The sequence below is a fragment of the Aythya marila genome (genome assembly GCF_965140915.1).
Source record: "Aythya marila genome assembly, chromosome: 2".
NCBI lineage: Eukaryota > Metazoa > Chordata > Aves > Anseriformes > Anatidae > Aythya > Aythya marila.
Window position 1 is genome coordinate 19,656,574 of NC_139043.1, and position 15,171 is coordinate 19,671,744.

At 36.6% G+C, this 15,171-nt stretch overlaps 1 protein-coding gene across 8 annotated transcripts in view; it reads right to left on the reverse strand.

Moving 5' to 3' along the window:
• The window catches only part of MLLT10 (MLLT10 histone lysine methyltransferase DOT1L cofactor), a 116,963-nt gene that overhangs the window by 14,575 nt on the left and 87,217 nt on the right, over positions 1 to 15,171 (reverse strand). For all 8 annotated transcript variants that reach the window (XR_014316924.1, XM_082753484.1, XM_082753483.1 and 5 more), the window contains 2 exons: positions 3,795 to 3,912; positions 2,365 to 2,437 (listed from right to left, as the gene is read on the reverse strand). Coding sequence is in view for 7 of the 8 variants with exons in the window: in XM_082753484.1 (XP_082609610.1) it covers positions 2,365 to 2,437; positions 3,795 to 3,912 (191 nt within the window). In the remaining variant the exon portion in view is untranslated. The remainder of the gene's footprint in view (positions 1 to 2,364; positions 2,438 to 3,794; positions 3,913 to 15,171) is intronic.

Consider the following 15,171-nt stretch of genomic DNA (forward strand, 5'->3'; position numbering starts at 1 on the left):
AACGCAGGTATTACGAAACACATTCTTAAATTTAAGGTGAAGCGTTGGGTGAAAAGAGTTTAAGCGCTACCTTGGGAAAAGCAGCAATTCCTTTACAAAATAAAAACTGCTCACATATCCCCTGTATATTTGTATTTCACACATATTTCATATTCTCTATATAACAATTTTAACCATGAGAGCTTAAATATCAAACTCTGATTACGTGGGGGTACAAAGATACAGCAATATGAAATTGAAATGACCACACAGCTCATGAGTCACACGCATCTTCTGAGAAGGGAGCAATCAGCTGTCATCAACAGCAAACACTTCTTTCCTCGAATGTTTGTATTTTTAACAGCTATTTTGAAATCACTATTCTTTTGGAGAAGTGGTATTTATGAATCTCATAAGCTTCAAAGGGACAAATCATAACTTGTAGGAAAAATACTTATAATACATAGTGCAAGTAACATCGCAAAGTTTTCAGATAGCAGATTTTCAGAGTTAGCTTTTTATTCACCATAAACCGTATTTTAACTATCCAAAGTTAATTATTTATTTAACTCAGGACAGTGAGGAATTACCTAAACAATTCAGAAGCGACAGCATGCTGTGTGCAACAGCAGCAGATCGCTAGGCGCTGGCTATGTTAAATAGCTAGAAACACACTGCAGACCAGCAGTAAAATTTCCTGGCTAGTGAACTTACACAGGTACATTTTCTTTTTTTTTTTTTTCATGCTAGATATTTCAGGCTGATTTTTTTCATCTTTCAATTTCAGATATACAGTAGCGATTCCCCCCCCAGATTTAAGGTAGATCTGGATGGAAGTCTGCTCTGAGATGGCTTTTGAATCGTGTAGTTCTCCTTTACGATGCTAATGAAAATCAGCTGAAATCTAATTATATTATAAACATTGGACTACACATACCCTGAGCATACAGCCAATAAAAGTGTTTTAAATATGAGTTAAAAACATATTTAAGGAGTTTAGCTTTTGAAATTTTCTGTCTAGAGCCAGCCCGAATAACAACTGTGGCCACCTCGGATCATACGACACCCAGGCCTCTGCAAAACAACTGAATAAGCACTAAAACTTCTAATTACCACAACACATGTGCATACGAAGACTACTTAATGATTACATAATATCAAGGGTCTGGAATTTCCTAATTGTGGGGCATTTCCCTGTGCAAAAATCTCTAACCTACTTCTGCAGATATATATAGGCATGTTTCTTATTTATATAAGTCATTATATGGTAATATAAATACACATTTTTATACAAAGAACAGAGTCTAACCTAATTTGTAAATTCTCTATTTATTGCTTTAGAAGGAACATGCATTTGAAATCTTAAAAGCCAGTTCATGAATAGGTAACACCACTTAAGTATTATAATGGACATTCTCACCCAATTCAACAAGAAGTCTTTTGATTAATTAAGGAATCTAACACAAGATCAACAAGACATGTACATTAAATTACCTAATTTGAGATATTCATTATCAATTACTACAATGAACACAGGGTGTAACAATAAAATTCATTGTCACAATGCTGTATCTGTGTAACTACATTTTTTTAGCCGTACTAAAATTATTTAAGATAAAATTCCTACGCTTAGTCCCTCGGTTAAAAAAAAAAATCTAATATCAATACATAAGCTAATCAACATAAGATCCAAAATGGAAAATGAAACCCTTAAAAACAAAAAGATGTACACTCTCTCTCTCTCTCTCTATATATATATATATATATAAATGGAAAATATTACTGAAGTATTTAATACGCAAATTTGAAATTTTAACAGTAAATATTTTAAATCAAAGTAATTTGATAGAATTCCAGCACCAGAACTCTTATATCAGCCTCCTGCAGTAGAGGTGAATTGCAGAACAAAAAGTGTTGTTTTTTCCCCTGCTAAGAATCCCCGCATATTTGACGTGGTGAGGGAAATTTGTTTCAAACTGTTTACTAATAGTTAATTTCTCAGACAGTCTTTTAACTGTGATCTTTGTAGTCTTCAAGTCTATGGGTTTTTGGACTTTTGCAAATTTGAATAAAATGTAATTACAATAATAAATCTGAGGAGGTAATTGTATTGTGAGGAGGTAGTATGTGTGGATTAAATGATAAATAAATCCCTTTAAAGCAAATCTCCGTTTCGTAAGGCCTTCCTTTGTAAACCTGATTTCAGCAACATAAAAGTAAATTTCAGACCATTTTCAGCTATCTGGACATGTTAGGGTTTTTGATATATATATTTATACATACAGGCTTTTAAAACGCTTACGTATTACTACTAAAAAGACAGTGAAGTTTCCAAATCTTAAAACATTTCCTCTGCCTGCACTCCCCAATGTAAATAACGCTTACCGTGGTGAGAGACTTCCTCTGGGCGAACCTCCTCTGCCAACGAGGCTGCGGCTATTATCTCCAAGATCTTGATCTGCAGTGTAAATATTTCACAGCTGATAAATCGCCTCTTCTTAGATAAGGGTTTTAAAGCTGATGTAGATATTTTTAAAATATCTTAAATCTTAACTTCGCTCCGCAGTTAGCGCTGAAGAGCGAATCCATAACTAGTTTAAGATTGCTGAACTGTAGCATGTAAGGTGTTGTCCTTACACATTTCTGAGGCTGTACCAGGCCATGGATTATGTTCCCTTCTTTCATTCCTTTCAGTTTTACAGCACAGAAGCGTGGTTTGCATTTGCAGTACCCTCCCCTCAGCCACTTTTAATTTCTACGGTGAAAGTAATGAATCACAGCTGTGGACAGCTAATCTGTATGCTTATCACAGCAAATCCTGATGCTCCGTATTTTTTTTTTTTTTTTTTTTTAACACTTTGCATCCCAAAACAACTCATAAAATACGTAACACATTAAACTTACCACTACCGCCTAACAAGCACGTGTTATTCTGCAAATTTACTGAAAACTTTATGAAAGCGTGTAATTCACAAATTCCTATTTATAAGCAGAAGTATAGGAAAGTCCCTTGCTAAAAAGGTAGTAAAACAAACAAAAAAGGCCTCATTAAATATACAAAAACGTTTTGCTTGGAAGGACTCAAAAGGGTTATTTTCCCTATGGCCTCTCAATAAAATAACCCTATCTGCCCCCTTCAAGGTTGCCCTCCCCCTATTCTGAGTCAAGTGACCCCCGACCTCTCGGAGGGCAAAGACATGACTGATCCATTCTTGGTAAACTGCTAAACTCATTCCCTTCCCCCAAACAGGCATGACTACTACGACATGTCAACAAATCCGAACGGATGGAATGAAACAAAGCAAATCCAGTGGCTCATTAAAACTGGAGAGGAGAGCGAATGTTACCAAATGTCAATCGGTAAATATTCACAAGATTACTGAATGCTGCAGAAGTTCGCTAACGGATCTCTTTCACCCCAAGTTGTATGTAATGCAATTTCATGAATTATGCAAATAAAGGTTTAAACTATTCACGACAAAACCCAGAGCTGTGTTACTCTCGTTGCAAAGAGCTAAGAACTGAACACATCAATCACAGAAGTCACAGGAGACATTGTTGCATTCCTGCCTGCTGATGGCTCTGCTTAAACATTTACATTTCAGACAGTAAAAAAAAAAAAAAAAAAAGAAAAAAGAAAAAAAGAAAAAGAAAAAAGCGGTTCTGCACAACCAAGAATTTACTTCCAGCACGTGTAACTTTATACAGATATTTAATAACCAAATGCTGGGCAGAGTTCAAAAATAAACAATCTTTTTAAAAATACTGAAGTCCATAAAGTATCACCGTTTTTCCAGCACCACCGGGAAGCTTACCTGCTTGGCTGTTTTCAGTCTGAGCTATAAGTGTTGCCATGGCTGAATTGGGATTCAGCCTATTGCCATACATGTGGGATGGAGGCAGACTGAGAGAAGATCCAGGTAGTGTGTTTGCCTGCAAGAAACCAATTAAAACTTGAATCGCTGTTTGAAAATGGGGAGGAATACTGAATATATTTTTCAAGAAGTCTTCCTACTGCACAGTAATTTGTATATTTTTTTTTAACGTTAACTTTAAAAAAAAAAAATGGAATGCATTCAACAGAAAAATGTATTTTCCATATGTGAGTGCGGAAATAGAATTGCAGTATTTTCAAAACACATCCAGTATTAAAGTACAGCCTTTGGTATATATGTTCATTTTAAAAACTTCTAGTAAATGTTTATTGTAGCAAATATTACAAGACCTAAATTGCATTTTAAAACACCCACCACGGAACAGGGTGGGCAGACCCCCTTGCAATCCCCAAGTATGCACTCAGTGCTAGGACTTAGTGGCATGGCGACCATGTGGTTATCCTACTAATTATTTAATCTTATTAAACCATTTACAAAATAAGGGCAGGTAGACAACAGATGTCTCACAAATGCTCGGGTTCCTTACATCACAAGCCGGCTGTGGAGGTCAAAAGGTCCAACTTTCAGCTCCATAGTTTAACTACACCGAGCCATATTTCCTTTGCTCTGCTCCGTCATTAGTAAAACCTGCACACTATTTTGTTACTTCCTATTTTGATAGACTTCGGAAGCCTGGTGTTTTTTTGTTGTGTTTTGTTTTTATTTTCAAGAACGCAAACAGCCATTACAAGTATGTTTTCTATACAATAGGGGGCTCAACGAATCCCAGCTTTGCCCTGACCCCATATAAGGGACTGTATTTTTGGCCGCGGGCCAGCTCTACTTATTGAAGAGCTCCCAAAGTTTGTGTTCATTCATGTTGCTAACCACAATTCTGAAGGTCTCTGCTGGGACTTGTGCCAAACAAGCGAAAATGAACCCTTAAACAGATGAAGCTAAGGAGGCTGGCCAAAATCTTGCATAATCCAACGCAATAAAAATACCTTCCTCCTTGGCCGCTTATGCTTTTTCCCCTTTCGAAGAAAAGATTTGTGTCAAACGCTGAGTTTCAGAGACAAGCAATCAAAGAAAAGAAAAAAAAAAAAAAGGCAGTGCTGCTTATTAAAAAGGCATTTTCCTACCTGACAAAAGGACTTATTTCAGAACAAACAAAAAAGATTGCAATATTCAGAGGGGGGGGATCCACAGATACACAACTGTGTGATCTTACATTTTAGAACGAACATTTTAAGAGCAAGTAAACAACCTTTACAAAGGAAACTTTTTTTTTGAGAAATGGAAAAAAAAAAAGGTGAACAGTAAGGAACTCAATTTGTGGGACATTTTGACATGTCTAACTGCACACAAGAGACGAGGGAAACATACTGGTTATTACAGCAAAATATTACAGAGTATAAACTATGTCTCTGGAAAGAATCACACACTACCATTAAGTTTTGGCTTTCAGCCAACATATTAAACTTGATGAATGGACTTTTATGAATTCACACAACTGTTTTCAATGATGCTTTATTTACTATATACTGGTGAGAAATTGCGCTTGATACTTGCATTCTTCTACTGTCACGAAGTTCGGAAAAGCCACAAGTAATTACTTACAATGATGAGGCTTTTTTCACTTCTCATTTTAAAGGTATGTGCGAGATTGCTAGACACAGAACTGCAGTTTCACTTCAAATCTGGCTCTTTTTTTTTTTTTAAAAAAAAAAAACAGAACTGCCTGTCTCCAGTAGAATTAATCTCAATTCATTTTAAGCCTTAAAATAACATGGGCATTTCCACCTACCTGGACACAACAGCTCCCAGTAATACAATACGTATTAGGACTGTGACACTGATGCAGAAGGCAAGAGTGCACAACTCCTGCTGTTTTCTTCAACATAAGCACACAGAGTGATTTCAAATCAACTACTATTGCTCATTAGTAAATTTTCCTTGTTTTCCTCTCCAAAAAAAAAAAAAAAAAAAAAAGCCTCTTTCGCTGAAGAAATCTTAGAGAACAACATGTTAAGATACAGCCATAATTTGCTTCCATATCTAAGAGACAAGGCTAGCAAATTAAAAATCTACACACTCTTATTAATATAAATAAATGGGTTGTGATTATGAATTCTAAAATAGCTTGCTAGTTCTTACACTACAAGCATAATGTTATTGGTGTCTAGTTTTAGCATATTTCTATAAAAGATTTTTCTTAATTCTAGTAACTTTACTGCTCATGTGTTACACAGAAGCTGCTGTATTGTTACTCTCCTCCTGTGTAGTTCACTGTAAGGCTGCTTAAAACTGTACAGTAACAACTATATATATTAATTCATAATGGCAGGGCAGCTATAATCAGCAAGGAGAACAGACATTTATTTGACTGAAACATGCCCGAATAGCTTTAAGAACTTTCTAAAAAGTATCTCAGTATCTTGAAAGGAGTCACTGAAGTCTGTTGAGTAACTATCACATCACAAAACAGAAGACATCAAAGGAATTAAACAATGTTTGCCAAGTGGGCTGATATAACAGATCAAAAGACTTAGCATGATTTAAACAATATCTAAGAACTTGATCTTTTTCACAAGTGGTGGTTCACCCTAAACTTAACCCCTGTTTATACTTTAAAATAATAGCCAAGGTGTCCCACAACACGCTGGAAGTACGGAAGTTGTGGTGACATCACGGGTCCCGTGCAGCTCTCCAAGCAGAAAGTCACGTTAGAAAAAAAATTGTTCAAGTAAGCTGGAGGTAAATAAAAAAAATGGAAATACTTTTTTAAATGGCAATGTAAAATGACAAGAATAACGATTTGTGAAGCTTTATTATGTATGTGACGACTTCATCTGACAGGAGAGTAGAGGAGGTGGAGGAGTACTACATTATTTAAAGGTGAAATAGGAGCTTCATGTTTCACTCACAGTTGAAACAAGCTGTAGCAAGCATTTATTAAAAATGCGCAATCATCCTGTCAATACATATTAAGGTCACAGGACTAAAACAAGCTCTAAAATCCAGAACTTTTAAAGGCATAGGAGTCTTTGTTCCAACCGAGTCCATTTAAACAGTCAACACAACGCACGATCAAAATGGACGAACTAATAAAGAGGCTGCTAAGTAGGTATTTTGAAAAGGCTGCAAATTTTCTCCAAAAGATTTTTGCAGAAGGATTTAAGCCCATCAAGAGGTATATAATACACTGCTTTCATTTATGGCATGTTCAATAAATCAGTAAAGCAATAAGCAGCAGAACAGCACAGAAAGAAGATACGTTGTAATTCACAGAGTGCCCGACTGCAATAGGAATAAATGCCCAATATTTGATGGATGCCTAAAAACACTTCCTCTGCTGCAGGAAGGAGAGGGTATTCCTCTAATCAAAGGACTGCATTTCCAAGTTAGCTGGATTTAACTAGTACGTATCAATATCCTGTGGAATATTTAAAATACTTTTGGATTCCTGTAATGTTTACATGACTTCGAAATTGTATTTTAGTATATAACACCGTGAATATGAAGTTTTGCATTAGCATTCTGGACATTTCTTTAATTTTCCAGGGAATACAATTGCCTTATGTAAAAAGTTAAATATTTTTTAAGCCAAAAAGCAAACGGGAGGGGAGAATGCATCAATGCTTAGGTTACACACAGTTGCATCAGGTCCCAAAAACTGGAGAACCCTGGAGTACACCAATTCCCCTGTTCCTTTCAAGTTCTATGCTATGAAATATTTTCTGATAACAGGCCTCATTTCTGTCTCAGCTCCACACCAGTAAGGTTTTAATACTCAGCGTGTGATGAGAGATGAAACCAAGTGTGAACAACTTTCAGGTCCCATGAGTAGGCTGACTGTTGAAGCTGTCAGGTTCAATTGCATCACTCCACATTATTCAATGCCCCAAACTGCACCCTAATTGTTAGGGGCTTAACATATTCAAAACCATTGTTTAGCCTAATGCTGAAATGCCTACAGTTGAGCTTCCAGAAAGAAAGGGGAGGGATTTAATTGTAGTTAAACCATTACTGAACTCTCCTCCTTTCACCATAGGACAACAAGGATGGCCTCCACAACCAATTCCGAGACAGCTTCTTAATCAGCTTCCATCCAATCAACATACCTTTGCCCTTCCGCTTTAAAACAGTCATTGCTAAATTGTAGTTTTGCATTATAGTACGATGAGGCTTTCAAATTCGTGACATCACTCAATTACCTACTCCAGCCAATACATATTGAACAAGAGTAACTTGAAAGGACATTTTTATTTCCCATTTATAATAAAAACATATCATTGCTCTTGCACTGACTATACCCTTTTGATTTACATGCTTGGGGTCATAACATTTACTAATCATACGGGTTTTTTTGTTTTTGTTTTTAAACCACAGCATGATGCTGTGATAGAAAGCACAGAACAACCCACAATTCCTATTAACATAAGCTGAAGAGATCAAGAGCACAAGATATCACCAAAACCAAGCAAACTTCGACAAGCTGTATTGGTAACTACTTCTGAGAAGAGTATAAAATAATCAGTGCAGTTGAAATTTCAAGCTAAATATTTTAGGGTGTTCTGCTACACTTCGGGAAGATTACTAGTTACTAGTGCATGCAACTGATTGGCTTCACGAAAGATGGAAGGAAATTCAAGGTCTTGACCAAATATTAAGGTCAGCATGCTTTTTCTGTAAGTCACTTCGGACTAATGTATTTTGGTCAATGGCAAGTAACATTTATCTGAAAAATAACAGCAGAATTATAGCCTACATTGAAATAAGAAAGAGCTTAGATATTGAAACATATTCATGCTATATACATGATGCTAAATAAAAATTGATAATATACATACATACAAATCAGCTGCTTTTCTTGAGAAGTGGAAAGAGCTTGCCTATCAAGTGATACCTCTAAAAGCAACGTGGCCTTTTGTGTCTCCTAGCTTAATTTGGACAAAGAAAGGTGATTTTATCCCTAGATTTTTTTAAGCCAATCACACTGTGCAGAGCACGTAGAAGTTGGCTTTTCTTGGATATCCAAGGCAATGGAAGAATTGCCTTGCTATCAAGTCCTTTTTCAGTACCTTTGGTATCTTCTTTAACTTCATTTAAGAGATGTGGAGGGGAACCCTCCACATCATTACTTGCCTTCTCTGATTTCTGTTAAGTCTTCATATGGGATGGCAAACACACCACCATAAGGGTTGTCAGACCACAGTTAACTGCAACAACAGACCAAAATTTCTAGGAGCCCCAAGAGAGAGTTCTGCTAAATCAACTGCTGCAATTCAACTCTTGCATCAACTCACCACAAATATGGAATATGCTTCAAAATTTTATCTAGACCTTGCTTCCATTGGAAAAAAAAAATACCTGAAGGATTTCTGCTTTGCTTTGTGGGTTTTTTTTAAACCATCATATGACTTTTCAAAACGAATAACACAAAAGAATAATTTTAAAATGCATCATGATAAATACCAGTGATTTATTTCAACTGAACCAATGCCTTCCTTTATACCTTTTGAATTTTTGTATTCGTTTCCTTATTTATTGGTTGAACATAACTTTTAAGCAAACTATCATACTGACCTCTTGACCAAAACAGCCTACAGAGTGATAACTGAAAGCAGAAACTGCACACAACTTTTTTCAGCTGATCTCTCCTCATTTGCCATCACGCATTCATCAACAATACGAATCAACCCCCAACATTTACTATGACCTGTTACTCATTCATTCCCCAAAAGGAATACTGGGATTGAAAAGATAACCCATCCCATACTGCCTCCATTACCATCAAGAACATTAAAGGCCTTGAAGTTTGGTGGGTTTTTGTTTTGTTTTTAACAAGTGCAATAAGGGTGCAATTTTCTGAAATTAATTGGACCATACACAAAAAGAATTCACTAACTGGCTAAAATAAAATAATTAATAGAAAAGCTTGATTAAGATGCTGGAAAAATTAAAAGGAAATCAGAAAATAGTTTTGTGATATCTTTGAATAAAAAGCAACTTTTCAATTAAAAAGCATTCAATTACAAATGTGTAAATGACTATAATTAAAATCTGTTAGGAAAACTGTATATGTGACTTGTAAATCATCCTATGGATATATTATTCACATCATTATTACTTTTTATGTTACTAGCACAAATAAATACTTTGAACTTTTAACTGTGATGAAGACTCTTGCTTATGAGCAAGCAAATAATCAAATACTGTCTTTGAGAATCAATTGTTTTGATTAAATGTACAAATAAATCCTTCAATTAAATGAAATCATCTAACCTTCAAACAAGAGCACTCAAATATTTGCCAAGAAAGGCATGAATGAATGCAACTGGGAAACTCAGTGGGATTTGAAAGGCAAAATGAAAAATTAATGGCACACCTACAGAAACTAATTTATACCTCTGCCCACTGTACAACAAGGGCACATCAAGTCATTAAAAACCACATGGGTAGAAGGCCTCTCTTCCAATAATGGGAAAAAGCTATAACCTCAATGGTAGAACCAGTTTACTGGTCTCTTGTACATTAACTAAACTGGATACTGTAAAATTTTAGGCCATTGCAAATTATTTAAGAATTAAACACTAAAAAATAGGCCTGAACAAAAATTTACTAGAAAGCTACCTCACTAAAAGTCAAACTTTTTTTCTCCCTCCTCCCTTCCCCTCCCCCCTTTTATTTCAAAAGGAGGTTTTACAACGATAAAACTCTGGGATCCCTCCACCCCCTGCACAAACTAAATGCCACCAGAGCTACCATTTCAACACAAATCCCCTTTACCTCAAGTTTGTTCCTCCATCCTTTCCATCCGCCTCTGTCTCCACAGCACTTAACCTGGACGCGCTCTACACAGACAACGGAAGCAGCATTCTGCCCACTAACCTGTTTTCCTTAAGAGCACCAACCTGTGCGTCAGGAATCCCAATTTCAGTTTCGTATTGACTAGCAGAGAGAACGACTCGATTAGGAAACCGACCCGCATACCCACAGGGTAATCTGTTTTCTTCACAAGTATCCCAAAGAAATCCCTCTTAGTGAGATACACTCATAATATGGTAAATAATGAATCTGAGAGAAGTAACTACCTTCAAGAATGTCTGTATTTTCAAAAATAGTAATAATAAATCAGCTCTTTATTCACACATCTTGACATTGAAAATTTCTAAATAAAGCTCAACAGTCTTTGCAGTTTAAGTGATGAAATGGACACCCATAGCAGCAGAATTGCTGCTGTGTAGAAACATTTGCAAGACACTCAACATTTTACACAAGGCCTGTAAGGACGCAGCCTCAGCAATGAACTTTGCAGCCTGTAACAAAGGATAGATGCTACATAAACTTGCAATCTATTTCAAGTCAAAGCTAAACAACTGGTCTCATCTAATATTTTTTTACAATCATCATTCTTCCCATTGCATGCGGACTAGAAAATTTCACATTTTTCACATTCACCACCATTACTATTGTCTCAGGCAGCTAAATTGAAGTAGTGCTACACTCAGTTCAACGAAGAGGTCAATGTGCCTCAGTTGCCTGGAGACTGATGGTTGCTACAGCAGCACCAGATAAGCCAAGCTAAATAAGCTTCAGCTCAAAGGCAGAAAACATTTATTGCTAGCCCGAAACGTTGATGCAGTTGTCTCAGCATGCAGCGCTGCGCAAGATCCTGCAACTGCCTCTCAGGCTACCTGGGTATTGCCTTCGCGTACACTCATGCAATCTAACTGAAGCAAGGGGAAAATAAAAAGTAAGGATTTTAATTGGGCTAAATACTAGATTACTTGCAACTATGATCCCTTTGTTCTTCTAGTTGGGTCACATGTTAGAAGGAATTTTCCCTCTGGCTGTAAATTCTTCCTCCTTGCTACTCTGCTCCACCCCCACCCCAAAAATCCCCAGTCAGATCGAATGAAAGGAAAATTGGATTTTTACCCATTTTGCCTAGAAGTAACAAAGAATTAAAACAGCTTTTAAGTGACAGACAAAATTGAGATGACAAAATCTTTACCAGCATCCTTCTTTTTTACGTTTTTTGTTTCTCTGTGTCTCTTAAATTTAAGTGGCTGTGACACAAACATGGTCTAGTGGTTTGGGAAGGAAAATCACTGTTTTGCATTGAAAACTTACACCACAATACCAAACCCCTTTCTGTCTGAAGCACACTGAGGGATGCGTTTAGAACACTTCCTAAATCTACCAGCATTGGCAGCTTCCTCTGGCAGAGCTCCAAGGATGAGCAGCGTACTTTTTTAAGAATGATTTCTTTTTGTTGAATGTGCTGCTGCTGCTTTTCCCTTTTTCCTTAAGTTTAGGGATAAAGAGAACAGAATAATCTCCACATCCAAACACTCCGTGATACATGTTGATATTTTACCTTTGACCCCACAGCTAGGAGCCTCTTCTGAGAGATCTTATCACCAAGAGGTGTTTTGATAGTCACATAAAATATGTTAAGTGGTTTCCATGTATCCACCACGTCTATTTATTAGAGAATTACAGTATCACTGTAAGGATATCATTTCCTTTTTCTGGAAGCATGCTGCTTAAAACCACGCAGTATCATAATTGCGAGATGATTTATTATTCTATTTTTAATTACCACTCAAATTTAAAGCAAATCATCTTAAGAAAGAATTTAAAAAAACAGAAACCAGAACAAAGTGCTTATCTGCAAGAAAGATCATATATTTGATTTACTATCAAAGAAAGGAAAACCCTGGTATGACCTGATGTCATGATCACCAGAGGTAATATATTTTGGAAAAATTTGAGAAAAAATAACGTATTACCATAAGCACTATCAATGCTTATATAAATGACTGATTCCTAGGGGTTAAGAGGTTTCATTATAAGGCATAATAACTGTTATACAATATAAAGGACCCAGCCAAGTCACTAGGCTTGGCTGTACAGATTTCTGCTCTTTAACTGCACTCTGGACATCATAACATCTATTCAAGCATTCAACAGCTGTTATTTCTGTATTAGGAAACAGACTTCAGAAATTGACCTGAAGAAATATAAAAACAACATAAGGGTCTTCCCAAGTTATGGAAATTATCCTTGATTGCACAGCTAAATTTACCATAATTAGGATAAATTCTTTTGCACAGCAAGGAAGGGTTATTCTATTTAAATAAGTCTGTTGAGATGATTTTAACACCTCTAGTTCTAAGTCTTAAGATGTTCTGACCCAAAGCCGTCCACATGTGCATTATACTAAATCCTTAACTTCAGCCATCACATGTGGTTGTGATGTGTACCTTTGGGACTGAAGCAGGATGCCCACTTAAGCAACCAACCATCTAGTGCAGGTTACTTGAAGTCCGAGATTATCACGTCTGTCATGTCACAGCATCCTACAACTGAGGACAGTTTGTCCTTTTTCATGTTTTGTTTTTTTTTTTCTACCCCCTGAAGAAAAGCTCATTAAAGCACTGACAGCTAACAAGACCTACCATTTTCTAGAGCACCCACAGAAAGGATGGCCCAGAAACTTCATTTAAACAGACTTACATTTTTACCTGCCCAGCTCTAGCACACATCACTTATCCTGAAACTTTCTTCCCTTCCTCACATTTACTTCAAGCTGAACATTAAAAAAATAAGCAGGGAAGAATAGGAAAGAGGGTATGTTTCTCTGAAGAAGACTGGGATACAGAAATGGGTGGAGGAGCATCTTCATTGGCCATACTGAATTTGAGAATATAACATCCATCATTTGTTGTTACAATTGGAAACTCAGTAGCACTATCAATCAGGTGCATTATGCTTTCCTACAAAAATGCCAAATCTGCCTTCTGAAGACTTGCCCACTAAACGTGCTTTTTCAGTAAGGACTACTTGTTGAAGCTGTATTTTTGTAATCATCATTTCAGCTACAGAGAACGTTCCACCCCTATTTTGGAAGGCATCGTTAGCATTGCTCTCGAAGTCACTCCTAACCTCTGCTGGCTGGCACAAGAATTAAGAACAGCATTGCTTTTTGACAGTTATTGTGTTGTGGTTTTCTTTTGAAAGAAAAAAAAAGAAAAAGGAGGAGAAGGTTGCCTTGAGAATATGCCAAATGATGAGCTGTGACAGAAGAAAAAATACTAAAATAGGAAAATACAAAAACAGTGTAAACTAATGGTGTAGAGAAAGAGCAGGGGGCTACAAAGATCCAAAACTAGGGACTAGAGTAATTCAGAAAGTGAGAAAATAAAAACCACAGGACAGCAACATCTGAAACATCAGTTGCCATACATTCAGCATCTGAAAAGATCTTAGGATTCCTGAGCTTTCACATTCCTCTATTGTTAACAAATAACTCCAAACCTATTGAAAAAATTAAGCCTTATCTCTCTCTAAAGGCTGGATCACACAAAAGAGGATAACCACCACTATATGAATGCTAAAGAAAACCCTGCTGTTTTCCTACTGCTCCTAAGGGGAGCAAAGCCAAACAGACTTCAGGGATAATGGAAGTGATTAAAGCAAACTTATTTCACTTAGAATTGCAACTGAGTAGCAGCACCTACCTTCCCAATTATCACATCTCCACCACCGAGGCAGTAGTTTATTACACTGTGTTGAAGTGGACCTCTCACACCACCACAATTAAATCCTGGACTAAAGTCACGAACAGCAGCTATTCAGTCTCCCTGTCCCTGTGCAAGTCACAAGGACTGCTGTTACAGATGCTGCTTCTTCCCTCTATTAGCTGCTTCTGTGGTCAAGGAAACACGCTGCACAAACTAAGAGATGGATACTTAGGGAGAAAACAACATAGAAACCATGGAGGAAGAAAAAGCTTGAGAAAAGAAAGAATCTACTAGCAACATTTTTCTCTCTGTCCTAAGAAACACAAAGCAACCCTTTGGATTGTAGCTGTAAGACAGGTTAGTGTCAGGGATGTGCAATACTGCTTCAAACTGCCCCGTGGTTCTGTTTCTTACAACCACTAGAACCTTAGATACCGCCACATGGGAGGCAAAATAAATCCAAAGTTGCAACTTGAGCACAGTTTCCAAAATGAAATTCTGAAAATAATTTCTGCATAAACCGTGATTACTATAACCTAAAGATCATTCATTACTGACTCATACAATACCAGCACCAAAGAGCAGATTAGCTACAAATCTAGAAAATAAAAGGTTCTATTGTAAAGAAACCACTACATGTATATTCTACTTGCACTAAAAATATTATTAATGATTTTTTATTAAAAGAATGAAGTCTGAGAAATTAACCAATGACTAGAGAAAACCCAGCCAAAAACCTTTACTTCTATTTCTGCAGTCTGATGCTGTATTCTGCATGCACA